The 27507-nt window shown below is 36.3% G+C and overlaps 2 protein-coding genes across 5 annotated transcripts; both read left to right on the forward strand.

Annotated features, from left to right (window-relative positions):
* Positions 1–13252, forward strand: samd10a (sterile alpha motif domain containing 10a). The gene is made up of 5 exons (XM_052564173.1): positions 1–165; positions 3421–3602; positions 8549–8717; positions 10486–10626; positions 11514–13252. Exons 1-5 carry the CDS (start codon positions 153–155, stop codon positions 11534–11536), a joined length of 528 nt encoding a protein of 175 aa, XP_052420133.1. The 5' UTR covers positions 1–152; the 3' UTR covers positions 11537–13252.
* Positions 13253–13821: 569 nt separating this feature from the next.
* Positions 13822–26792, forward strand: uckl1a (uridine-cytidine kinase 1-like 1a). Of its 4 annotated transcripts, XR_008154684.1 has the most exons (16): positions 15225–15642; positions 17466–17650; positions 17803–17909; positions 18461–18631; positions 18762–18833; positions 19230–19419; positions 19505–19566; positions 20320–20336; positions 20677–20775; positions 20995–21088; positions 21855–21917; positions 22024–22146; positions 22480–22587; positions 22771–22927; positions 24076–25487; positions 26338–26792. XR_008154684.1 is itself a non-coding variant. In XM_052562513.1 (15 exons), the coding sequence occupies exons 1-15, from the start codon at positions 13904–13906 to the stop codon at positions 24168–24170; spliced, it is 1581 nt and encodes a 526-aa protein (XP_052418473.1). In that variant the 5' UTR covers positions 13822–13903; the 3' UTR covers positions 24171–26792. The 4 variants fall into 4 exon arrangements, 3 of the variants coding, with proteins under 3 accessions (XP_052418473.1, XP_052418472.1, XP_052418474.1); XM_052562513.1 differs by lacking the exon at positions 15225–15642 and adding an exon at positions 13822–13941 and having other exon boundaries at positions 24076–26792; XM_052562512.1 differs by having other exon boundaries at positions 24076–26792.
* The last annotated feature ends 715 nt before the right edge of the window (positions 26793–27507 follow it).

Below are 27507 nucleotides of genomic sequence, written 5' to 3' on the forward strand. Positions count from 1 at the left end.
CTGTGAAGCGCGTGAGTCGATCACTACACACTGGATGTACCTGCTAAAGAAACACCTTTGAAGGCGCCCAGGGCAGAAAATGGGACACCTCAGTTCCCAACTTTAAATCTGACAGGAGTATTGTTTCTTGATGCAGAGTCTGGACTGATGACATGGCAGTAGACGGTAATTATGTGATTTAATTTTTATTCATAAGGATGATCGTAGTAGTTAGTACGTTGCAAGCTAGAGATGATTCGGTGTATCTGCTTCCCCAGAATAACATTCTCTTTTCAGTTTCCTGATTATATAATTTTGAATGTATCATATAATTTGAATTTAATATAAATGTTGTGAACTCAGTTAGGCAATTACGCGTATTGTTGAGCACATTAGATTTTGTTTTCCAGTTATATCTGCTCAGGATAAAATAGCCTGTACCCAGTGACATAGTTGGTTTAAAATAATTAATCGTTATCAGTCTGCTAATTAATGTGTGTTTGATGGCTTATTAATTTTTGGGTTTCAGTGTGTTCAGGGTCACAGCCTTGTATTTTGAATCAGTTCAAATGAATTTTGAATTGAGTTATTTGCTTTTAATGAAGCTACATTTTCTTAACGAAAACTCTAATTCTAATAAGCAAGCAATAATGATTTATTATTATTATTATTTATTTATTTATTTGGCTCTCCATTATGAGTATAAAATGCCAAAATAACTGGTTTATTGATATGTTGTGAAGTTTGAGTAATAATGTAATAATGGATTCTCATTGACAAAACCCTGCACACCATTCCACATCTCAACATGTCCTTGAAAACCTAAAAAAACAATCTCCTTTTCCTTACACATTCAAACCTAGAACTGTATGAAATCACAGAACACAATGAAACTGTCCTCAGTCTCTGTAGTTTTCTAGTGAACCAGTTACCTGCTGAGCAGTTTGTGTCACTACACCACTTTAATGAAGGCTTGCATATTCATTTTCGCATTCATCAGCATAGATAATGAGGCCAAACAGATCTGAGGGAGCTCCAGCTCCACATTTCTGTCTCTTTTAGTCAGTAGTAGCTCATTACTCCACACAGATGTTGTGTTTCTCTCCCTTCCCGAAGTTCAAACCCCTCATGCTGTTCGGAGATCTCTGGCACACTTGCTTGGTTTCTCACAAGAGACCACATCGTTAGTTCAGTCCAGTGGGTACAGCAGGTGAGAAAGACACCTTGGCTTGGATTTAATTATGTTTTTCAGAATGAAGAGCTGTCATGGATGACGGAGCTCTAGATAAAATATGGATTTAGAATCTTGTTTTTTTTTTTTTTTTGATTGACACATGCAATGAAATGGGTCACATGTGCTTGGCCATGAAGCCTGTCTGTAACCTCATATTCATAATATTCAGATGTAATAGTTTAAAGGAATAGTTTAACCTAAAAATTAAAGTTCATCATGTGCTCGCACTCATGTCATTCTGATCTCATACCATTTTTTTTCTTCTGTAGACAACAAATGGAGATATTGATGCTGCTTTTTCATACAGTGAATGAAAATGACACAAAAAAATTGCTGTTGGTTTTGTTTGTCAAGTCTGGAGATGGTAAATATCTGGTCACCGTTTAGTTAAATTTTATGGAATAGAGCAACATGAACATTTTTCTAAATTGAGCAATTTAGTCTGTGTTTTACAGAATAAAACATTTGGCTTTCTGTAGACTTTTCCATTTTCCCTTTAGTGGATCAAGAGGAGGATATACTGTTTCTAGATTTGGAAGCACATCTTTTTGTGCACACATAAATAGAAATAAGGGCAACATCTGTCCAGGACTAACAGGCCTTGGCGTGTTTTCACCCTCCAGCCACAGTTGTGCGACATCTCTCTAATGTCTGCTTCAGAGGCACTCTGATGAAAGACTGTGTTCATCTGTGACTCCATCCCAAATGCATTCACACAAGCAGGCATCCCCCATGCACTCTTGATGAGGACGGCCTTTGTAGCCGCCTGTGAGGCTGCAGGGGACGAGAGCAAAAGACATCCCTTTTATCTCATCCAGGCCTCCACCTTCCAACACACACACAAACTTATAGTCTCTCCCTCTCATCAACTCGTGCTTATGCACACACACACATATGGAGATATATTACCATCACACAAGTTGTCATGCACAGAGATGACTGATTGTACTCATTTGTGCTAAGACTAAGGTGGTGATTAGAAGTCTGAGGTTTTAATGAGCACATATGCACACGTCTCTGTCTTTGTTTGTTAATGCACTAGCCTCTCGCAGCGTCTGGAAGAAAATCTTCTTATGCTGCCCACTGACTCATTTACAGTCACCAGTCAAGCGAAACTGTGCTGTGCTGGTCTGCTGTACGGCTTTTAGAAATATGCACATTTTTTTCACAGTTTTACTCTCACAGTTAAATGTATGTACACTGTCTTTTTGTTTATTAAAGGGACAGTTCACCTAAAAATGAAAATTCTGTCATTTACTCACCTGCATGACCTTTTATGGTACACAAACAAAGATATTTTGAAGATTTTTTAAGCTGTTTTGTTTATATAATAATGAAAGTCTGTGGGGTCCAAAATGTGTAGTGATATTTTTGTATGATTTTTATTTACTGCATCAACTTGGCAACAACCTGAAATGAAACATTTAATAAATTAATAAAACATAATAATTTGTATGGTTTTATTTATTTCTAGTTTAATAAATAACCCTGCCAAAAACTACACTGAAGCATTTTTCAATATGTCTTCTTTTGTGATCCACAAAAGAACCAAAGTCAACTATTCCTTTAAAGCATATTTTGTACCAGGAAGATCTTAGCAGGCATCTTTATTAATTATATTTTCTGTTAACTGTTTCATGAATTGCAAATGCTAGTTTTGTCGAGCTCAGCAAGAACTGATGTTTTGAGGCGTTCGGTATTTAACAGCACTTAAAGTTTTCCTTCCTGGAAATCTGGAGCCTCATATGCTTTTCATTAGATTACCCCACGGGCTACCAATGCTCTGGTTTTTTATCACCCTCTGACATGCTAATGCATAATTTTCCTATTAACTTTGCTGACTAGCGTCTTTAGGTATTATTCTGGGAAGAATCCAAGCCACCCAGTCAGCCGCAGCAGATGTGGGTCATTCAAACATTTCTTATTTGCTTTTACTGAAGCCTAAACCTAAAACTCTTCTCCTAACCACCAAAACCCTAATGACAAACACAGTCCTCAAATTGACCGGTAACCACAGCATTGTTGCTGGACATAAACACTAAATCACCTACAAGACACTAGTTATTCTAATGCCAGGTTGCTGACTGAAAAAGAACAGTGCTGCTGCACATCTCTTTCTGAAGAGGGAAGTGAGAATGTAAGAAAGAATGATGGAATTTGTGTTTAAGTGAATGAATAAATGTCGAATCTCTCTTTTTCTGTTGCAGCGGCCTCCAGTTTCACTTTCTGTCGTCCTGCGGTGGAGTACAGGGCTCTTCCAGAGGACTTTAAGTACCAGCTGAGTCGTTGTGCAGGTGGAAACCTCACCTGGCATGAAGGGCAGAGCCGCAAAACAGCTGGTGGCCGAACGGTCAAACTTCTCCAACAGCCTGGAACCGAAGGACTGCAGGTGAGACCAAGAAGGAAATCTTTAATCAAACATCTTACTCATACATGAACCCTTTTCACATGATAGTTGGGGCAGCTTCTATACTGGTGAACAGTAGAGTAAGAAATATATAGTTTTTTTAATTCCCCCCAAAAATCAACTTTCCTAATGTATATGCAATTTGATTGTATAGCTTAGTGTTATAAGTGTACATTACATTTTTTAAGAATGAAAATACCAAAAACTTTTATACTTTCTAAATTTATGACTTTAATAACTGTGGAAACACGCATTTTGTCTTATTATCAGAGCTGGTGGTTTAAAAGTCTCATTGAGCATGAGAAAGAATAGCATTCCTCTTCTTCAGATTAAATAATAAAGATGAGTACAAAGCCAAGTGGTTTTTATGAATGCCCTGTATACATAAATGATCATCATTTTGTATGATCTCATTAACATGACTTGAATATAAAAACCCAATCTTTTTCAAGCTCTTGCTAGTGCACTTTCAGATGTTGTTGAAACTGACCTCAAGAGCACACTGAGAAAGACTCAGAAATGTAGCTAGTTGATCACCATATTCTTATATCATATGAAAGGATAAGTAGATAATTTAGTAACTTCACTATTTGCAGTGCAAATTTATGTGACCGATGTGAAAACCCACAAAGTAGGTAACTATAGTTATTATCCAGTAGAGCTAATGCCATGACAGCTTTCAGTTATTCCCTACCTCATCATTTGAGACTTTGTGTGCTTATATAATGTATGTATCGCTGTCCTGCATTATTAATACTGGAAAATTTCTCGCCTTTCAGAAATGCACTTGTATGAAAACCTGTGCATTAAAAAAGGTGGAGGAGGGGGGTCTGGCAACAAAATGCTTCGTTTCTTTCTCCATCTTTCCATCCATCTAAAAGTGTGTCATTTGTAGAGAATGAATAAGATGCTGTTAGGCCAGCGGGTAGAGAAGATAGAGACCACTCTCTACAAAATGGCTTTAAAAAGCCTTGTGGGCCTCAGGTCATATGGGCACTGCTGATTTGAGCACTGCAAGCAAAGATATGGGAAGTAATGTGTGTTTTTAACTTCATTTGATCTTCTGTATTAGCATATTAACGAAGCAAGGGCCTCTAGTCAGGTCTGCAGAGCTTTGTGGGTCAGAGTCAGTCTCGCCCACGCAATTAGACTCCTCTTAGATTTTACGACAGGTTTGAACATACTAATTAGACTCAAACCCGATTTTGTTAAAGTGAGATAGATAATATTATCTGTTCTGCCTTTAATTAATAGTATTCAAAAGTAATTACTTGAGGCAAATCCACTGTTCTGTTGTCATTTCCATTTTCTTTTCCATTTCTCTTTTTCTAGCGCTAAATTCCTTTTTTTTTCATCTCCCCAGTGAAATTAACAGAGGTGCTGTTCATTTGGAAATTCTGTTTAGTGGATTAAATATGAGCGTTTAAACAATTTAGCTAAATTAAAATGTACACATAAAACACATTAGAGAGGTGCTGCCATTCTCTGAAAAGTTTTGCACATAGTATAATATATTTTTTATATATTATAATAAATAAATACTTTGGGGTCAGTGCGTTTTTAAAATATACTTTGGGGTCACTCCTCAAACAGCGTTTCAATATGCTGATTTGGTGCTCAAGTAACAGTTCTTATTACTATCAAAATTGAAAACGGTTGTGCTGCTTAATATTTTTGTGGAAAACCTGATACATATAATCAAAGATCAAAAGTACATCATCCATATATTATTATGTATTATTATTTTAGAATGGATAAAAATGTTTCATCTAATTTTATTGTCTCGTCAGATTTATTTCAAGTCTCAGACACCAGTTTCTATAACATTCACAAATCTTGCTTTCGGCCAGAGTAATTAGAAGAGGAACACCAGACTTAAGGTGAATCTTCTGAACTTGGGTTTAAATTTGTTGCATTTTGCTGAACCGAGTGTGAAGGTTCAGACTGTTTGCCTTTGATTTTCCAAAAAGTGAATTCATGATCAAAAGCTTGGCGTGATCAGACATCCATGTTAATTTATTCCTCATGAAAAAACCAAACAGGAGCTGATGAGATCCTAACTAACCTCTGCACTTTTTTGGCCTTAATTTAAACCATCATTAATGAATGGTGAACCTTGTTAGCCTCTTCCAACAGTGACAGGAGAGATAAACAGCTCTGTTTTATCTCTTCCCCTAATGGCTTCATACACAAATCCTTTGTTCAGCCCAGCTACACTTGTTAGTTTTCTTCTCAACAATGCAGGTTTGTGTATCTCAGTACATGAAAGACTCACTGACATCTCACCACACAGTGTGCTCTTCCCTGAAAAAAATGAGCGAACAAAGAAGAAAAGAAAATAGAAAACGTCACTTTTATCACAAATCTTTTTTCCATTTCATCAGCGCTGTTGTGATTATCTATAAATTGTGCCAAGAAGCACCACTTTCCACAGACATGACATTGCAGAATGATCAAAGAAGAAATAAGGAACTCAAGTGCCTGTTGACTAATTGTAGTCAAAAATGTGACTGTTATGAATGCATTTGTGTACTGGGGGCCATTTTTGATGGTTAGGGTGTGTATCTTCTCATTATTGTGCTCACACTGATCCTCTAGGGTCTGTGTGAATGGAAGTCATACTGTAAATAATTCATGTTTTACATTTAAGTGGTGTGAATTCCTTTCTCGCTAACATATTCTGTAAAGTATAGACTCTCTCTATAGCATTGCCTAGTAAGAAGGATTGCATCAGCTTGTCTCCATTGTATGTCAGAGAGCATTTCAAGAGAGTATCTCGAATAATAGGCATTAAAATAGGGGAAGTTTGAAAGCTGCTTAGTCAGATCTATTGTAAGCCACAAACAAGGTACTTAAAAAGATGTAAATGCACTCACTGACATGCCTGAAAATCTCATCTACGAGTGCTTAAAGGAATAGTTTCCTCAAAAATTAAATCTGCTGAAGATTTACTGACCCTCAGGCCATGCAAGATGTAGATGAGTTAGTTTCTTTATCATTACATCACATACTTCCCAGTGGATACTATGTAGTAAATGGGTGCCGTCAGAATAAGAGCCCAAACAGCTGATGAAAACATCACAATAATCCACAAGTAGTTGACATGACTCCAGTCCATCAATTAATTTCTTGTGAAGCACACAGCTGTGTGTTTAATAAACAGATTCGTCATTAAGCATTTAAACCCTCATTCTGACGGCACCCATTCACTGCAGAGGATCCATTGGGGAGCAAGGACTGTAATCTGCTCTGGTAAAGAAACATACTCATCTAAATCTTGGATTTCTGAAGGGTGAGCACATTACATTATTCATTTTTGGCCTAACTATAATTTTAAGAGGGGTTCTACAGCCATTGAGAGACTGCAGTGTTCTAATGCCCTACAAAGACAGTTGTTGGAGAGATGTGCATCCTGCCCAGGACCAGATGAGTGGAACAGTCACTTACTCAGCCTTTATGTGTGTCTGCATGCATGCATGTATACATGTATGTTCACATGCAAGAATGTATGTGTGCAATTTCCTGCAGTTGCAGAAGAAAAAAATCCCCACTGCACTCAAGGGCAAACACAGCAAGGGCATAAAGTAGAAAGTTGCCTGAGGGAGAAAGAGAGAGAGAGAGCAGTAGAGATGGGGCAAAAACTGTGAAGGAGAAAGAAAATTGAAGATGAACTTGAGGGATGGGGTACAGATGGCGGCAAATGGCTTAGAAAAACAAAACAAATAGAGGGAGAAGTGAGAAAATAGAGGGCTGTGATTTTCTGAGGATAAATGACTGTTAATGAAATGGAACACTAAGGAAAAGGAAGAAAATATGCAAAACACAGGGAATGAAAGTATTTGTGAAACAAGTCACCAGAATTTATGGCAACCTACCACATTAGAAAATAGTCAAATATAATATAGAAATAATATAAAATGCATTTATTATTGAAAGTAATAAAGTGAAGTTTGATTGTACATCAATGGACAAAGGCACATTATACTTATTAGTTGCACATTGCATTGTTTTTCATTTATCCATGGGCCCACCACCCTCCATTTTGGAGTTTTTTTATGTTTAATGTTTTTGAAAAAAGTTGTTAGTTGTGCCGCTTAGCTTTTTTTTTTTTTTTTTTTTAGGATTCTTTAAAGAATATAAAGCATTTATTTGAAATAAAAACCTTCTGTAATTCACAAATGTCTTTACTGTCACTTCTGATCAATTGGGTGCACCCAAACAAAATTATTTCCTTTCAAATCAAATTTGACTCACCCCAAACTTCTGAACTGTAGTGTAAATATTCGTAATGCTTCTTTGGTGTCACAGTAAACAAACATCATAACATTGTATATCACAGATGCATTAAACTCAGTTTCATTAGCTCTCATAAACATTCAGTAGCTCTAAATGGGGATGATTTTCTGGAATTATCTTTGCGGGATGATTTTGTATAATTAGTTTGTGAGCATATGGAAGTGTGTGATGAAGGTCAAGCGGGTTTTATTGTGGCTCATGTCACTAGCGCAGCCATTGTAACGAATGCTAATCATTCTAGAATAGCCTTCATTTATACAGCTCGATGTGCAGAATCATGGCCGTGTCCGTTAGGCAGCCAATCAGATGGCTGTGGAAGATGAAAACATCCATCTCAATCACTGCCGGTGCATGACATGGAACACAGTTATTTAAACAAAAATTATATTTCCCAGAGGACTTGGCAGAAAGGAGAGCTGTTTATCTGTTAATATACTTCTTTTATTGCGCAAGAGATTGATTTCAGATTAGTAGTGCTATAAAAAGTTGGGCATTCATGCGTGGTCGGACTCCAGAAGGACGGATGCTATTCAGTCACATTTTGAGATTTGTGTTTCAATACCGCTTCTCTGTGAAATGCATATTTAAATTAGTTTCCCTGTCTCTCTCTTCCCCATTTCTTTGTATTTCAGTTACGTTCAGGTGAATCGTGCTCTGTTTACCACACCAGCCCAACCTTGCCGTGTCTCTCCAGGCCAGTGGTTTTGTGGTCTCAGCAGGATGTTTGCAGATGGCTGAAGAAACACTGTCCACACAACTACTTGACCTACGTTGAAGCCTTCTCCCACCACGCCATTACAGGTGTGTTATCCAGCATAAAATAACAACAACAACACCTATTATTGTTTATTCTTATATATATATACCTATGTGATTTAAACATGTTAGCCATTATTCATAAGAAAATCGCATTCTGAAATCTCACAGTGACCCTGCATAAAATCACCTTTTAAAAGGTATTGCATACTCAGCAGTTATAGACCAATCCCTTGACTCCAGCTCATCTACTATATCTCATCTGGTATGACAGAAGCATTAACCTTTTAGCTGAAGGTCAGCCAACCTGTGCTCATCCAGTTTTCCAAAAATATATCTCTTGTCAAAGAACTGGTTCTATTTCATTCTCAATCCCTGTTTTTATAGTGCTTAGTCTTTCATGCTTTCATTTTCTAGAAAATGTAGTTTTTAGTACTTGCACTGAATCCTCAAAAGTATGAAATTGGACATCTGCTATCTACACTCATAGACACTTTTAAAGCCATTTATCTGAGACATGTATCATTTTCCTTCATGATGCATGAACATGTACAGTCCCAAAGCCTTCATTAGCTATTTGCCTGAGCTGTGAAAGACAAGTTACAAATGTATCAATTTCAAGCCTTTAAGTGCCAATGAATATATAATGTTATATAATAACATTAGTGATATACAGCACAGTTCAAAAGTTTAGGGTCAGTATATTTATATAAAAAATAGTAATAATACATTCATTCAGCAAGGTGCATTCATTTAATCAAAAGTGGCAGTAAAGTCTTGCACTGTGACAAAAAATAAAAATTCTGTTCTTTTTAACTTTCTATCCATTAAATAATTCTGGAAATTTTTCCAAATGGTTTCCACAAAAATATTAAGCAGCACAACTTTGATAATAATGATTAATGAAATTATAATAATCAATATATAATACTAAAATATTTCTTGAGCACCAAATCAGCGAATTAGAATGATTTCTAATGGATCACTGAAGACATTTGTAGTAATATTTTACAATATTATAATTTCAGAAAAATTACATTTTACTGATCACAAACATTTGAATGGTAGTGTATTTTTTTTTTGCCAAAAAAATAAAGTTTATATAATAATTGAGTACTTTTTTTGGCAATCAATGGGGAAATCTGCAGCCAGTTGTATTTTTTTGAAGCTAGGACTCACTGGCCATACTGATATCCTTCATTACTATTTTATCATGTTTTTCTTGGGTTTGAAGCATTATAATGTGAATATGCGACTCATGTGTGAGCATATCACAGGGTCCCACTCACACACTGGCACACAGACCACTGCTTCTCCCACTCACTCCTTGAGTGCGCTCTTGCTCTCTAGGGATCAGTGTGGGTTCCCGTCCTCCACAAATCCTCTCTTTTCATTCAGTGGACACAAAGCATTAAGATCACAGACACACTGGGTGAGATCCATAGAAAAGTAAATTGAGAGAAAAGGAATATAGAGATTTCAAAAACAGGTGCAGTGTTTTTTCTGCATGGCTGTGGACTGAAGTGTTTAGAGTCACAGCAAGAGAGGCTCAGTTGGAAATAAAGTGGGAAATGAACCCGGGGCGGCCTGTGCCCTCAGGCAGCGGTTCCACACAGCATGTTACCATAGTCACACATGCAAAGATCACTGGGAACACGGAGATAATAACCTTAGGGGGATTTGCTATGCTGTAACTTGTTTATAGCTGCAAGCAAAACTGTGCATGCATAATGCAGAGGCTACAGAGCTTGTGTTTCCAAAGAGCTCATGTTTAGTGAAACTGTCTTTCTCTCTGTCGCTTTGTCTTTGACAGGTCGTGCTCTCCTGAGATTGAATGGTGAGAAGTTAGAGCGGATGGGTTTGGTTCAGGAGACTCTGAGACAAGAGCTTCTCCAGCAGGTTCTGCAACTACAAGTACAAGAGGAAGGGCGCAACTTACAGCTGCTGAGCAGAGGTGTGTGTGTGTGTGTGTGTGTGTGTGTATGTGTGTGTGTGTGTGAATAAAGAGAAAAATGAGGAAGAAATATTCTGCAGCAGGTGGCATGACCTAAAAGCAATAATGTGAGCATAATGGAAAATGAAAGTTGTGGCGGATTGGTGAATCTGTGCCTATTCATCTCTCCCTAGCAGCTTTATTTTATGCTTTAGTGCAGGGGGGTTTACATTTTGTGATGGCAGAGATGCCCAAACACGTTGATCTTCTTGCAAGGACACCCTTTCCAACAATATAAGTCAAAAAAGTGATTAAATTAAATAATATTTAGGAAGCATTTACATCTTTTTCTACTCACTATTAGAGTTATGTCAGATGAATAAACCTGAAGAAGTATGAACAAAAATCAAGAAATTAATGAACGAATTAACATTTGTGAATTTTATGAACAGTCAGTACTAGTGACAAATAAAAATTTGCTTGTTGATAGTCCCATAGTGTTAAAAACCCAAATCCATAAAACTCCCCAAAAACTGTAGCATATACTGTGGCACTTAAATATATGTGTTCGATGTCCAGCATATACTGTAACACTTAAATATATGTGTTCGATGTCCAGCATATACTGTAACACTTAAATATATGTGTTCGATGTCCAGCATATACTGTAGCACTTAAATATATGTGTTCGATGTCCAGCATATACTGTAACACTTAAATATATGTGTTCGATGTCCAGCATATACTGTAGCACTTAAATATATGTGTTCGATGTCCAGCATATACTGTAGCACTTAAATATGTGTGTAGGTTACCACTGGAGAACTATTCTGAGACATTTTACATTCATTCACTCATTCATGCTTTTTCTCTTCCCCTCATCTCTCGCTTTCCCTCTGTTTTTCCAGGGCTCTCTGGAAACCTGTCATAACTTCAACCGTGCGTGGGGCAGTTCTACCAGACTGACTGCACTCTGAAGAGACATCAGTGGGTCTGGTCAGACTGAGGCCAGAGACATTTGACTGGAGCTGTCATGGACTGGGACACAGGGACAGGTTTCAGTTATACAGCTCAACCTTCACATTCTCACTAAGCTTAAAGAAAACTCATACCAGATGAGACCTACAAAAGGAGCTTTCATGTGCACTCACGATTTATCTACCCCAAATCTACTTTGTAATGGAAACATAAAATGCAGAGGAATCTCGAATCTTCATAACTGATAAAGGAGGACCCAGCTGGCTGTACCAACGCTCCACGGATTTAGTAAAAAGTCAGATCCACTTTAAAGTCTGCAAGACCTTCTACTATGATGTCTGGTATTACTGACAGAACTTGCTATATTATGAACTTTGTCCACAGAAACAGGCTTGCTAACTATTTTCTGCTGGAATGTGACCTTGCCAGACGTGCCCTCAAACGTGCCCGTCAAGATAGTGGTACTACGTAAGCAAAATGTATCCGGTTCCTGCAGGTGTTCCTGGAATCATTTGATGTTAGAGTTAAATCTAAATAATTTAAACCTGCATTTGTACTGTGAACCCAACTGGACAGCCTGTTTTAGTGGGTTGTATTTTTTCTTCTGAAAACTTAAAAGTTTCTTTTTATCTTCAGATGATTCTGTTCTAGGAACGAAAAGATAAAAAAAAACGAGTTCCCCATGTGACAATGACGGCAGCATTTACAGTGAAATGATAAGTATCTTTGGTCACAAAAGGCTGTGTTTATGTTGTGTAAATTACAAAGCTCTGGAAGTCTCTGAGAACTGGAGATGACAGATGTAAAACAATGACGAGCTGCATTGTTGCCTAAAAAAGACTCAAGTGTGGACCTGCCCAAAAGGCTGTTAAAAAAACCACATCAAAACATCAAGATGGTACAGTGTGACAACCTGAAAGTGTTTTTGGACACGCAAAACGGCGTAAATGTGTTATTTTGTGAAGACTTTGATTTCAAGTAATGACAGGATTCTGAGTTCTAGTGTTGTGACACCATGACTCAGCTTGTGATATATTAGATTTGATTATAAATTTCCTGTCAAGGTTAGGCAGAAACATTCTTAATACCGTGTGAAGTGCATTGGCATTTAAGTTACTTTACAGGCAACTGTTTTCTACTGAAAGAGGCTAAACTAGTTTAAGCATTATCTACTTTGTGAAAAGCAAACTCATTTGCCATTTTAAAAATAGGCATTTTTTTGTTTTTAAGTCAAAGTTCGGATTACACAGTTTGCTTTTACCTTAGGGCAGTGCTGTTCATCTTAAATCTGCATTGTACATTCCAGAACGCACTGTCACATTTTTACATGACACCCTTTACCGAAAGAAACATTTGCATTTTGTCATTGTCTTCAGACCTAGAGTTAAAAGACTGTTCTAACTGATCATAAAAGTTATGTATTAAACTGATATGTGATTTTACCATTTAAATTAATCATGCATATTTGTGTATTTGACATTTGACAATTTACATTTAATTGATTATTTCTGAACATATTATATATGACAAGTTGTTTGTGATTGTTATGAAGCAACATTTTTTTTTTTTCATTTTCTTTTATTCTTTTTGTGTGTATGAGTATGTTTGTGATATGGGAATTAGTTCAGAGATAACAAGCTGGTTTGTGAACTTTTCATTTAAAATAAAGTAAGCCTGCACAACTTGCACACATTTTTTAGAGAGAATTTTTAAAGAGATTTCTTTCTGTGAAATTATTAGTTTTATTTAAGTCATTCCTACAAAGCCTTTTGAGCTTTGAAACTAAAAAAAAAAAAAAAAAAAAAAAAAAAATGATAATATTAAAAGTGTGTTTGTTTCATCATAAATTAGGCTAGTTTATACAGTTCATGCACTCAGCCTACTTAAATATTATTTACAAAACAAAACTTCTAAACTTGTGAAACTTGGACTACAACAATTTTGGAGAAGTGACCTAGGCTGATGCTGACCACATGAATTACTAAACTTTTACATCTACAAGAGTGGACCTGTTGTGAAGTAGCCTTCCAGGTTTGCCTACTAAGTGATGTCATGACATACAGGTACAGTTTGAGACTAACAATATAAAACATTAATTATTTTCAACGAGTAAATTAAAACACACATTCAAGCCATTTTTTTTTCAGAGAAAATTTAAAAAGATACAGTCGATAGGGTCTTTAAGACACTGAATTATAAGAATGGCACACAGAGCGTGCCCAAACTACATTTCCCACAATGCTTTTCTCGACGTATTAACAGCTTACTGTTGAGTCCCGCTTCATAGCTAGTCGGATCGCAGTGGAGAGTTTTGTGTGAGATGGAGTGCAGGAGGAAAAACTCAAGCCGGTCGAACAGGTATCACAATACAGCTGTCTGCGATCCACCCTTTACTCTACAAACATATAGATATAAATTATAGGGAAAGTGTCAATGCGTTACGCAGGTGCACTTCTCCCTGACCTTGCTATCCGTAGACCCACACCGAGCCAATTAATTATTTTTTGCCACGGTATGGTACGGTTATTCATACTATGGATACAATGTTTCATCGTTATGATGATGAAAGATAATTAATCATAATAAGAACATAAATCTGCATTGCGTTAGTTAACCCCCTTCTTTCCCTCATGCCCCAGTTTCAGCAGGCGGCTGCTGCGCGCTAATGACGCGTTATTATTATAATGAACTATAGACTGAGGTCTCCCTCCTGACACGACATGTGTTCCCATTAGTGCACCGTGGAGAGATCACATCCTAACTGAACCCCAACCGAGAGTCGACCTTTGAGATGTGATTTAATTAACTCGTGCATTTAAAATATTGTGCTTTATAATAATTATTTAATACCAGGTGGTATGACCTATATTTTAATTTAACACATACTTTCTTTTTGTAAAATCTATAGTCTACATTATTATAGTTTTATAATTCAGGTGGGGAGGCCAGCTCAGATTAAGAACACTTGGAAAACAGTGAAGTCAACATTTAGTATAACACACTACAACCTTTGATTTAAAATATTTTCTTGAAGTAGGCCTACACTGTGAGATTTTAAGTTCTCTATTTAAGTCATTTAACAACAAATTTGCATTGTAATACTTTAACAGCACGTGTTAATTCATGCTCACATGGAATCTAATTAAAATGCATTGTTTTATATTTTTTTAGTAAACCTCTTATTTTGATTGTTTTTATTTTAAAATACATTTTAAATTATAATTAATTATTAGCTTTTCATCAACTCATAAGACCCATGTAGCACCCTCACGAAGCCCAGGGTTTTGTCCCAAGTTTGGGAACCCTATAGCATATAAAAAAGCCACAAAAAGCATTATTTATAAATTTTTTGTTCTAAGTAAAATATGTATGCAATCTCAATCTTTCAGGAAGAAAGGTACTGTAGTGAAATATGATTTCAAATAAAATTATTGCTATCCATTGGGTTTTGGTGCTATTTTTTTGTTTAATTATTAAGTATTTTCAACTGAGGAATTTTAAAAGAAACATCTGATACAAAACTGACACTTAAATGAAATCTGAGAACTCTGAGTAGTTAAGCTTTCCTTCTCCTTGTCTCTTGGTTCTATTAATACTTTCCATCCATGTCACCTGGAGATCTGATCCTCTTATTCAATCAAGCCCACACACTGCGAGCGAGTTTCCAGACACAAAGAAAAGTCGTTTTTCTATTTATTAAAAGGTTTCTCAAATACATTAGAGTGGTCGGTAACGATCAAACCTCAAGGATTACTCTGATAAAACAAAAGCAGATCCCAGTGTTTATCTACAGATCTGTGCTTTCTTGGGGAGGCGTGCGTTTTTCCCAGTGCATTCAGAGTGCGATGATGTCTGCCCTCTCTGTGACCCACGCTTTGTGCTTCAGCTGTGATTATTAGCTGGTTTATCTGTGTTTGGCCGTTTGAGCTTCATCGAGAATGTGACCTTTATTGCTCATATGGAAGACAGCCGTCAGACTATTTTAGCTGATATGAGCACGCTGCCCGGATACACAGGGGCCAGAATATCAGGCTGCTGGGCACTCCGTACAGATGGAGGGTAAGTTATTAAATGCACTGTTTTTAGTATTTAAAAGGTAAATTAAATGCCGTTTTATCCACCCGTTTGAGTATAATCTGAACAGAGTGACATATGCCTTTTGACATATGTCTTTTGGCTGTTATCATAGTATTAGCAGCACCTCTTCTCCTTTGCTCTGTGTTGAGCTGTTTTGACTGAGCTGTGACTGCTGGCCTGATTTAGTCACTCACTCACGTTGATACAAAGAGTGAGAAACAGGTTATGTGTGACACTGATGTGATGCAGGGGAAAAGATCTCTTGGCTGCTGTTTTAAACCTTTTAAATTATTTCAGTTGGATTTTAATGTTTGAAAGGTTGTTCGTTTCAGTTTTAGGTTGAGTCAATTGATCATGTACAAGAAAATACTTTAAACATACACACACACACACACCCACCATTGCTATTTTAGTAATATTTGCTGTATGCATTATTATAGTGTTTCTACATTTGTATTAATTTTTTAAGTTTTAGTAATTTGCTTTGTCATTAATGTGCTTTTTCATTTATATTGTTTTTTGTTTTTATATTTAGCTTTCGTTCATTTTTAGTTGTATTAATTTTAGTACTTAAAACGTATTTCATTTAATTTGTGAAGGCAACATTTCTAATTTTTTAAAATTCCATTTTATTTCAGCCTTATTTCAGTAAATAACAAAGATTGGTAACAGTTTACTTAAAGCCTTTATGTATTATAAATGTCGTTTTAATGAATTTTAATATGCCTTACTTGTAATGCACCTCATAATGCATTCTACAATGTCATGAATAATTGTAACCACAGTTAATACATTATAACACTAATAAATTTGCTGTTACACTATGCATTTTAAATTTGGTTATAATTATTCTCGACAAGATATAATATATAACAACGCATATTATGAATAATTATAATCCATTATACCCTTTAATGACACTTGATAATGCATTAGACATAAAGGCTTCAAATAAAGTGTCACCAAAAGATTTTGAATCATTTTAGTTTTACTTTTTGTTAAGCATATCAATTACACCTGCTGCTCACTGCTAGTTAATTTTGTAAGGCATTTACAATTGCGTTTGGCATTTATATCCTATAAACATCAAACAAGTTATAAAATATATGTTCATAATTATAATAAACTAAACAAAAAGGACACTTTGCACTTTGGATTTTGATAAAAGCAACTTATTTAATTCTGTGGTACATGCTTTGTTGCTGTGGCTCAGTGGAAGAGCATTGTGTTAGCAGCGCAAAAGGACATGGGTTCAATTCCCAGGGAAAATACATACTGGTAAAAAATGTATAGCCTGAATGCACTGTAAATCGCTTTGGATAAAAACATCTGCTAAATGCATAAATGTAATATATTTGTTTTGCATGAAACGTTATGAAAAAAAGTTGAGTGTGTTATTACGTAGCATTAGTGGCACCAAAAAGAAAAGCAAAAATAACTGTAGTCAGTAAGGTTTCCCAAACACTCCACCTGTATTTGATTGGTTGGACATACAGATTGCCCCACCCCAAATGCATCTCATTGGTGGAGCTGCTGTTGCTATGTTGTGTGGGTCAGACAGAGAACAGTGTTCTAACTTTTTGGGAAAATCAACCTACATGTGTCTTGGTAACATTTTATAATAAGGTACCATAAGTTAATAGTAACTAACTGCATTTGCATACATTTAGCTCAGGTCCATTAAATAATATTAACAGGTACAACATTTGATTTGAATTATGTATTAAACAATTATTGAAATTAAGATGAACCAAGATTAGTAAAAACTAAACTAGGATTAAAACAGTTCTCTTTTTTTGTTCCAGTGGAAGTGGTGAAGACTCTCTGGACAGACTCCTCCCTGCGGTCAGCACCTCTCGCAGGAAAAGCAGCACCCTGGGTAAAACCGAACCTCCACTGCTCCGCACCGGCACACGTACCATCTACACAGCCGGCAGACCGCCCTGGTACAACGAACATGGAGCACAGTTTAAAGAGGCCTTTGTTATTGGTACGAGTTGCTGGAGACATACTGAATTCGTGCTGAACAGAAAAATACCATTCCAATAAGACTTTCACTACTGGCTCAGTTTAGGGTTTATTGTAGATTTGAGTTTAAATACTAAACCTGAATGTTTGAATGAAGTAAGCATGTTAATACAGGTCTGTGCGGTGGCAGTGCCTCAGGAAAAACTTCTGTAGCCAATAAAATCATTGAAGCTTTGGATGTTCCTTGGGTGGTTTTGCTATCTATGGACTCATTCTATAAGGTGAGATGTTTGTGAGTGTTTGTATCGAGTGTGAGATCTGAATGAGGGATTGTTCCACCATGTGAAGTTAGCCTGTTAAGTCAAGTTTTTGTGAAAATCTTTGCAATCCTTCTCCTTCTATCTTCATCTCTGTTGATGTTTGTACCAACACGTAACCACACAAAACATTTTTTGATAATACTCATAATGTGTATCATGTATATCTTTAAATAGTATTAAAGGTTTCGCTATGAAGAACCAGTCAGAAACTAGACTTCTGTATTTGTGCTGATCTACTAAAGAGAATCAGACTACACTGGTCATGCTGTATGTTATATCAGAAAAATTACATTTCATATTTAGACAAACTATGACTTTTTTAATTGTATGTAGCTCTGAACATGTTTTTGCTAATCCTAATATATTAAAACAGCCCCAGATGCTATGGTTTATGTGATCCCTTGCATTGCTGTTAAAGCACATATGGTGGTAGGGCAGGATTGTGATCTTTGCAGTGTCTGTGTCGCCCCACCAGTGATCAAACATGCAACCTTTATGTTACCCATCTGCAGGTTCTGTCTCCAGAGGAACAAGCTCTGGCTGCCCGTAATGACTATAACTTTGACCATCCTGGAGCTTTCGACTTTGAGCTGCTTGTGACCACGCTGCAGAAACTCAAACAGGGAAAAAGTGTAAAAATCCCAGTCTATGACTTCACTACACATGGACGCCAGAAAGACTGGGTGAGACAGATGATTCACAGATTTTCCAGAAGTATAATAAAAATGTATACCACAGATACAGTCATCATTTATCATAGTGAAGATGGCTTGGAAAAGATTTCAGTTGGTTTGATGGTCTTTGCTCTTTCAGAAAAATGTTTATGGTGCCAGCGTCATTATCTTTGAAGGCATCTTGTCCTTTGCAGACAATGAGCTCTTGCAGGTATGATAAAATGTTTCGATTTCTGAATGTTTAGTAAATACACAGATAAAAATTCAAAGCAAAGAAAGCGATAAAGATATTTTGGTGATGAAGTAAAGGAGATGTTCAAGGACCATTATCACAAATCCATCTTAATAACATCGCATTAAATCAAAATTTGTCTTTTGTGATTTTTAGCCCATATCGTATAGAATAGGATGTATATGCTAATTTGTTCCGAGAAGTTGACAAATGGGTGCATTTAAAATGTACAGTTTTTCTATTTAGTGCATATTGATTACTAAAGTAATTACTAATATTGATTACTTAATTTTTGATATTGATTTGAGTTTAAAAATACCTCTGTCACTATATCCTACAACTGAAAGCATAATATTTCTTCTTCTTTTTTTGCAGCTGATGGACATGAAGATTTTTGTAGATACAGATTCAGATATCCGGCTGGTACGGCGGCTGAGGAGGGACATCACAGAGAGGGGGCGGGACATTGAGGGGGTCATTAAACAATATAACAAATTTGTAAAACCAGCCTTCGAGCAATACATCGAACCCACCATGAGACTTGCAGACATCGTAGTGCCACGTGGTGAGTTCAACACACATGCATTGGTGCAGTTCATAATTGCAGTTTGCAGATGTTTCCGTTAATTATTTCTCTCCTTCACACACAGGTGGAGGTAACATGGTGGCTATTGACCTGATCGTTCAGCATGTTCACAGCCAGCTAGAAGAGGTGAGTGAAAAAGGAGATTATGATAGTGTCCTGTGAACTGATCTTATCCATTCTTTCAGACCAGGAGAAGCTATTCGCTTATTTTTGTGCTCACATTAGTAGACTGCCCTAGACAAAAATAAAAATTAAAATTAAAACTATTTTTAACAGCTTAGGTCATCATGTAAACCTGAGATGTTTTATTTTTTTCTCCCAATATTATCTTAAAAATCTAAGTGACATGTGGTGTCAGGGTTGCCAGGTCACAAAAACAAACTAGCTCATTGACCAATCAAAAATAGCCCAGTAACTCTTTTCCAAATCTCAGAACTCAAAATATGCCACTCCCATACCTAAAATAAACATTTTACAGTCACTGTTATGTGTTATACACAATTTCAACATAAACATCAGTGTATAGTATAATCGCAAACTGTTTGTTTCATAAAGGAGCTAAACATTCATTGCCTACCAAATCTCATTTAGCACTTAATGGCACTTAATGGTAGAATACACAATAGATAAAATATTACAAAACAAGTAATCCAGTCAAATACAATTTATATCTTTTTCAGCTTTCTTCACATTTCCACACAAAACAAACAGAAACGGCGCCCTCTGCCGGTGAATCTAGGAAAAATGAGGGAAACGATTGTCTTAGTGGTTCTTAGACGAGACGGATGACTTCTCTCACACTTTCAGCCTCATTCTTTCTCTTTCATAGTTTTTCACTGCTCTTTCATCTCTGTTCTATTGCATGCATTCTCTCGCCAGCGTGAGATTAGTGTCAGGTACAGAAGTTTTCCTCTTTCTCACACACACCCACATATATAAACATAAATTTGCGGTCTGTAAAAAAATATAGAGATATAGAGAGATTCTCTGGAGTAAAACACTTGACATCTAGCCCTCAACCAGCTATATATATATATATATATATATATATATATATATATATATATATATATATATATAGATTCTTTAGTATTAGTGTTAGAAATGTCATGGACTGGTGTACAAGTGGCTTTCATTTGTATTTGAATCATTTTTTTCTCTTTGATGGTGCAGATTTGCTTTATGTCTCTGCTCTTTGATATGCACACATACACACACACACACACACACACACAGGGCACTCCTGGCCACGGCCCATCAGTCCCAGCCGCTTCCTCAGACTCTCAGTGTATTGGAAAGCACACCACAGGTCCGCGGTCTGCACACCATCATCAGGTGAGCATCATATGAATCAGTTCTCTGAAACACATCAAGAGTCCTACTTTTAAATGTTAACGCTCATTGTTGAAGTGTGTTTTGGAATCCATTCATCTGTTCCGGCTGCCGTTCAGAATTCCTCACATGTGGGAATCAGGCTAATGACTCACTGGCCTGCTTTACCCTATTCTCTGCGTCTTTTATGTACTCCTCCTCAATTTTTCTTTTTGTTTTTAGGAACAGAGACACCAGCCGTGATGAGTTCATCTTCTACTCAAAGAGACTGATGCGGTTGCTTATTGAATATGCGCTGTCTTTCTTGCCCTCCAAGGTGTGTGGGTGTTTTTTTGTGTGTGTGTATGTGTGCCAATGTATTTTTCGCCAAAGATTGATATTATTGTGCGATCAAACCTGAATTTGAGATTTAAACTATAACTAAGGCTTAAATAAAATGTTTATGAAATTAATTACATAAGCTGTCGTTTACTAATCAAATTAATTGCTAATAAAATATTTTTTTTAAATTGGGGTAAAGTATATATGCCAGTTAATTAATCAAATGAGTAGCAAAAAAGTCACACATGTATTAATAAAATATAGTTTGAATTAATTACATTAAATGACAATTAATTAATAAAATTAATTTCTAATAATCAAATGTCAATAAAAATGTGAATTGAATTATGCCTGTTGATTAATCAAACAAATAGCAACAATCACACACAAAAATCACATTTTTCATTAATCAGACTAATTGCAATGAATAACACTTACATGTATATGATTACATTTTATTTAATTAATTACAGTAAATGTCAGCTAATTCAAGTCAGCATACAAGTCAGTTGTTACATTTAATCGCCTTATTCTTCATTAGTTATAATTAGTCATACTAAATTTGCCTGTTACTTTGAAAGTACTTTTAAAATAATTATTACAAATAAATGGTTCATGGTGAAGTATTAAATGTTAATATGACTGCCTTAATATAAATATTGTGATGACCTTTTGTCATACCTTTTAAGGAATACAGAGTGAAACGTTGTCTTCTCAGCTTTACTGTATGTATCATTACATAAATATCCATCCTTTCACAGGCCTGTTTCATCCGGACACCACAAGGCCAAGAGTATGAGGGTCGCAGATTTAGTGGGAAAGGGGTACATTTGTGTGCCCGTTCATTTTCAGTATTTAAACATTAATTTCCACAAATATTTGATTGAAATCATATTGGTTTTGAAGCAGCACCTGTCCTTCTTCACCTAGATCACAGGTGTGTCTGTTCTCCGGGCCGGGGAGACCATGGAACCTGCTCTGAGAGCCGTGTGCAAAGACGTCCGTATCGGCAAGATTCTGATCCAGACTAATCTAGATTCAGGAGAACCAGAGGTAACACGGGCCTCTAATCAATGCACACAATATCAGAAACAGATTGAAGATTCAATGAAGCCTTCTTGCTTGTCTTAACTACTGCAAGAACGATCTTACTAATAAATCCCAGTTTGTCTTATTCTAACAACTTTCTAGATAAAAAAAAATATATATATCTGTTAATTTCTCAGCTCTTCAAAAACCGTATATATGTCCGTTTTGCCTGATGGTCCCTGTCTCCGTGGTAACGGAGATCTCCTGACTCCTCAGTTTCGTTCTTTTTGGTGGCTGTGGTTACCGCTTTCTCACTTAGTTTCCGTGGTAACTAAGACCCCCCCCCCCTCCATTTAGCTGCACTACCTGCGACTGCCCAGAGACATCAGTGAGGACCATGTGATACTGATGGACAGCACCGTTTCCACAGGAGCGGCGGCCATGATGGCAGTGAGGGTGTTGCTGGTATGTGGCTATCGACCTCATTCATTCCACAATGTACTGATGAACAGTACAAACCCCGATTGGCTGTACAGTCCACACAGTTTTGAACAAAGTGTATTTGACTCCCTTCTCCAGCAATAAAGTAAAAAGGTGCCGCAGTTCCATGTGAAAATGTTGAATGTGAGTGTGTGTGTGTATATACAGGACCATGATGTCCAGGAAGACAAGGTTTTGTTGGTGTCTCTGCTGATGGCGGAGCTGGGTGTTCACTCAGTGGCTTACGCCTTCCCTCGTGTCAAAATCATCACCACTGCTGTGGACAAGAGTCTAGACGACCTCCTTCATGTCATTCCAGGCATAGGTCAGTTTACCTGATATATATTCGAAAATTTGTGGCCAGTAAGTTTTTTTTATTTTTTAAATAAAAATTAAATACTTTTATTCAGCAAGGATGTAAAAATGGAAATAAATACATTAACAATTGATTGTTCATTTTCAAATAAATCCTGTCCATTTGAACTGTTTTTCAAATGATAATGAAAAGAAATGTTTATTGAGCAGCAGATTAGATTCATTTTTGAAGGATCACATTACATTGAAGAAAATTCAGCTTTATTATAACTGAGATAACTTACATTTTAAAATGTTAAATTGAAACCATTTCAAATTGTAATAATGTTCCACACTATTTTTGTTCAAAAAAAAAAAAATTGTCATTAATTATTCACACTCATATCATTCCAAATCCCTAAGACCTTCATTAATCTTCGTAACACAAATTAAGATATCCGTAGACAGCAATGCAAATACGTACATACTTCGTTGTATTTTCCAAAATGGTGCTTTGGAGACACGAAGGAGAAGATTTTTTTAAAATAAAGTTATTTTAGTTTTTGCGCACAAAGTATTTTCGTAGCTTCATAAAATTGTTGAACCATGAAATTTCACATGGACTATTTTGTTGATGTTCTTGGCACATTTCTGAACCTTAATCGTGGTAGGCCCCTTGCGGTCTACGGAGGGTCAGAAAGCTCTCGGATTTCATCAGAAATATCTTAATTTGTGTTCTGAAGATGAACGAATGTCTTACAGGAACATGAGGAACATGGAACGACATGAGGGTGAGTTATTAATGACAGCATTTTCAATTTTGAGTGAACTATCCCTTTAATTTCAGTATTTAGTAATACATTATTAAAAGTTATATCTTTTCATATTTAATGGACTAATATATTTCATGAGCTAATATAAACTAACAATTAAAAGTTGTATTTTGTTAACTAATGTTAACCAAGATTAATAAAAATATTGTAATCAAATATATTGCTCATTGTTGGCTAATGTTAGCAAATGCATAAACTAATGTTAACTAAAAGGAACTTATTGTCAAATACCAAAACATCTTACTGACCCCAAATCTTTAAATGGTAGTGTATATAAATATAAGAAAGAAACAAACCCTACACTATGTCCTGAAATCTTGTGGATGTGTTTTTGCTATCATTAAAGGAGACTTTGGTGACCGTTACTTTGGGACAGATGGGATTTCATCATGGAGTGACAAAGAGCAGCAAGAACCGCATAGCTGCTCACCGGAGGTTTGACCCGCTGCTCAAGCAATTCAGGCAGCTGTGGATAGCGAGGATCAACACTTACCGTAATTTCATAAAACCAGCCAGGAACAAAAATAGATTTGCTAGCACACTCATGAGGTGCAGTATTTGTCGCACTTCATTTTATGACCGTATGTTCATGATAGGATCTAAAAAAGATCTAAAAATTGTTTTAGCAGTTAATAATTTAATTTACATTTGATATTTTATTCTGGAGTATTGTTTGTTCCTTAAACACTGTCACAATAGTTCAAAACGTTCAAACTAGACATTTATATATTTTCTAAATATTCGTTTTTACATTTGTATAAATATACCAATGACTGGACCCATATGGCTGTTTATCGGTTTTACACATTCAGCTTAAATTATGTTTATGTCCCTCAATTCAACATCGGTTCTACAATTTTATGAGAAATTTCTGTTTGATCATTCTTGAGGCGGCTATCTCCAAGAGAGCAGGTTGGAAGAGTTTTTCCCCCACACGTACTGCTGCAGCACTAACACCAGGGGGCAGTACATCACTCCTGTCTCATCGTGATCTTGCAGGTTCAGTAAGGACATTTCAAAACCAACTATGGAACTCAAAAGCATTTGGGGAAAATGTATTGTTCACTCAGGAGTTTAGAGACAATTGAGCTAAAATGTTTCTACAATCTTAATAAAACATTAGAAGAAGACCTTGACCTAGCCATGACCTTAGTAGCTCAACAGAATAGTGACTAGAGTAAACTTGAGGTGTTTTTGTTGAGAAACCCTGAGAGGAAACAATTGCACATATACTAGCTACCTTTGGGTGAAGGTGAAGGGTTCTTCACTAAGAGGTACTGAAAACATTTCTATTGCAATGGAATAATGAATGACCAAGTAAAAAGTGTTACACGGAAAAAGTCATAGAAGGTTAGAAAAGATAGATGTGACATCTGTTTCAAGAAAATGGAGGAAACTTGGCATACACAAGTCCTTTTAAAGATCAAATTGTTTTACCAAATTAGGCAACTGGAATCAAAGGGCAGCTGTCAAAGAATTAACCTCGAATGTTTGGCTGAATTTAACCAGACAACATCAATCTCTTAATTTAACATTTTACAGGTGTGACTTAATTAGCTTGATGGAAGAGACAGAATCTGACCCATCTGCATTTAGGACAAAATATATTCATATATTTCCCAGTAAACCCACAGCTATGAAGTAGTTCCAGGTCTGTTGACTGCATAACAGTTCAGTGTCACTCCGCTACACTATTTCAGTTATTTTGTTTTGTGGTGCATCGTGGTTCTCTCCTGAATGTGTGACGGAGACTGACATGTAAGAGAATAAATAGTTTTTATTTTTGTGTTTTAATTCATGGTTGAAGCACTGATGTTACGTGGAATAATGTATCGATGTCCTTCTGGGACTTCAGTTGCGTTGCAGTCTATGCAGGGTTAGAAACCATTACAACTACTAGGATAAAAAAGACAATCAATTAACATGTTTTCCATTATTATATTTTATTACCTATAGAAACAAGCTTCTTTTCTAACAATCGCTTTCTCAGTGTTGCCAGGCATGTTAATTATTGAATATGTATCATTTTGACCTCTGTGTGGAGATGAAATTTGGACCTTCCCACTAACGTATGCCTAGTTATTTATCTGTTGTGGTAATTTGCAGTTTGTGTCCAAATGTTGTTGGTAGATAGCTGTATTCTGTATGTTTGACTCGTGTACGATCATTTTCTTACAAATATGATGTGTTTTTATCGGGAAATAATTTGTGGACATGATATTAAATTATTAAAAACAAGTCAGGTTTTTTGTCCCTAAAGGGTTATTTCACCCAAAAATGAAAATTAGCTCATTGTTTATTCACCCTCAAGCCATCCTAGGTGTATATGACTTCATTATTTAAGACAAATCCAATTGAAAACTGTTGTTTCCCTTCCAAGCTTTATAATGGCAGTGAATGGGTGATTTTTGTCAATGGTTTAAAAGAAGCCAAATAAAGTGCATCCATCTATAATAGAATGTGCCTCATACGGCTTTGAGGGGTGAATAAAGGCTTCCTGTTAGTGAATTGATGCATCGATAAATTAGTCCACATAACATCAGTGATTCAACTATAAATTAAAACACAAAAATAACAACAATTTCATAGTGTGAATACTTTTTTTCAGGGACTGTACAAGGCTGACATTGCAGACTAGTGAGACTGGGTTGCACTCTCTCTAGGTTGCTACAACATGCAGACACTTTCTCCAGTGTTGCTGGAGCTCTGAAACATGGGTGACATCTTGACTTAGCAGAGCTCTCCATACATTCTGGATTCGCCTAGACAACAAACTGGTCTGCGACTGCAGCCTCAAGGTTAACCTGTTACTATGGAAACAAGTCAGCCAATAAAAAAACAGCAGACGGTTGCTATGTTGACTGCACCCTTTTTGTTTTAAGGATGACCTATTTTTTTTTCCCAGAGCAAGTCAGATGCATGCTTGTGACACCTTCACACATAAACACACACAGGGACAGAGTAAGAGAGGTAGGAAAGCAGGTTACACTTTTACAAACACAAGTTCATGTGTTCTGGTAGAGGATTTCAATGAAATAAAAGAAAAAATCCCATGACCTCCTCCATCTGTTTGTAATGTATTCTTACTGTGAAATGCAATGAGATTTTGCCTCAATGAAAGGGAATTCTTAAATACCATACCATGACACTGATGCAGTTGTCATAGGAACAACATGTACCACAGTGAAAGGCTGATGTGACTGCAGCTTCAATGGCTAATTAGGGTAAACAAAGAACTCCAATGCAATCCCTCATCTACCTGAGTGTATAAACTAATCAAACCCGGTTTAATCAGAGCCTAATCACATCCAGATTTGGAATGAGAAATGTACTCTGGAATATTTGCTGAACCTTTTGCGTTGATGCCTACAGACATCACAAAATGCAAATCTAACACAGGCGCACATCTGTTTCCTTTTAAGTCAGTAAGTCGGAGGAGCAAGACTTGCCAATGCGAGATCTCACGTCTGTGAACATCTTTGTTGCTGTAAAAATCATGGTTCTTTTTAAATAACCTTATTAATACTGAACTAAGAAATATTTAGTTCCTCTTTTGCCATTCATTTGTCTCCAGAGACAGAAATATTTACTGAAAACAGATCTGCAAGTTCTTACAGGTAATAATAATAATAATAAAAATATAATTTTTTAAATTCAAAACACCTGAAATCTGATTAAAATTAGAATTTAAAGGCATCTTGGTATGAGTGATTAGATCAGATTTCAAGCTTAAGCCCTCACTTAACTGTGGAACTTGCAAATAAATATAACATATTCC

This window comes from Carassius gibelio, chromosome B8, assembly GCF_023724105.1.
Source record: "Carassius gibelio isolate Cgi1373 ecotype wild population from Czech Republic chromosome B8, carGib1.2-hapl.c, whole genome shotgun sequence".
In the NCBI taxonomy this organism is placed as follows: Eukaryota; Metazoa; Chordata; class Actinopteri; order Cypriniformes; family Cyprinidae; genus Carassius; species Carassius gibelio.

Coding starts and splice junctions, on each gene's coding strand:
- uckl1a (XM_052562512.1), top strand. CDS start 15,542: ATGGAAGACAGCCGTCAGACTATTTTAGCTGATATGAGCACGCTGCCC. Junction 17,651..17,802: donor TAAAGAGGCCTTTGTTATTG/GTACGAGTTGCT, acceptor ATGTTAATACAG/GTCTGTGCGGTGGCAGTGCC. Junction 20,776..20,994: donor GGTCTGCACACCATCATCAG/GTGAGCATCATA, acceptor TTTTGTTTTTAG/GAACAGAGACACCAGCCGTG.
- samd10a (XM_052564173.1), top strand. Junction 3,603..8,548: donor CTGGAACCGAAGGACTGCAG/GTGAGACCAAGA, acceptor TTTGTATTTCAG/TTACGTTCAGGTGAATCGTG. Junction 8,718..10,485: donor CTCCCACCACGCCATTACAG/GTGTGTTATCCA, acceptor TGTCTTTGACAG/GTCGTGCTCTCCTGAGATTG.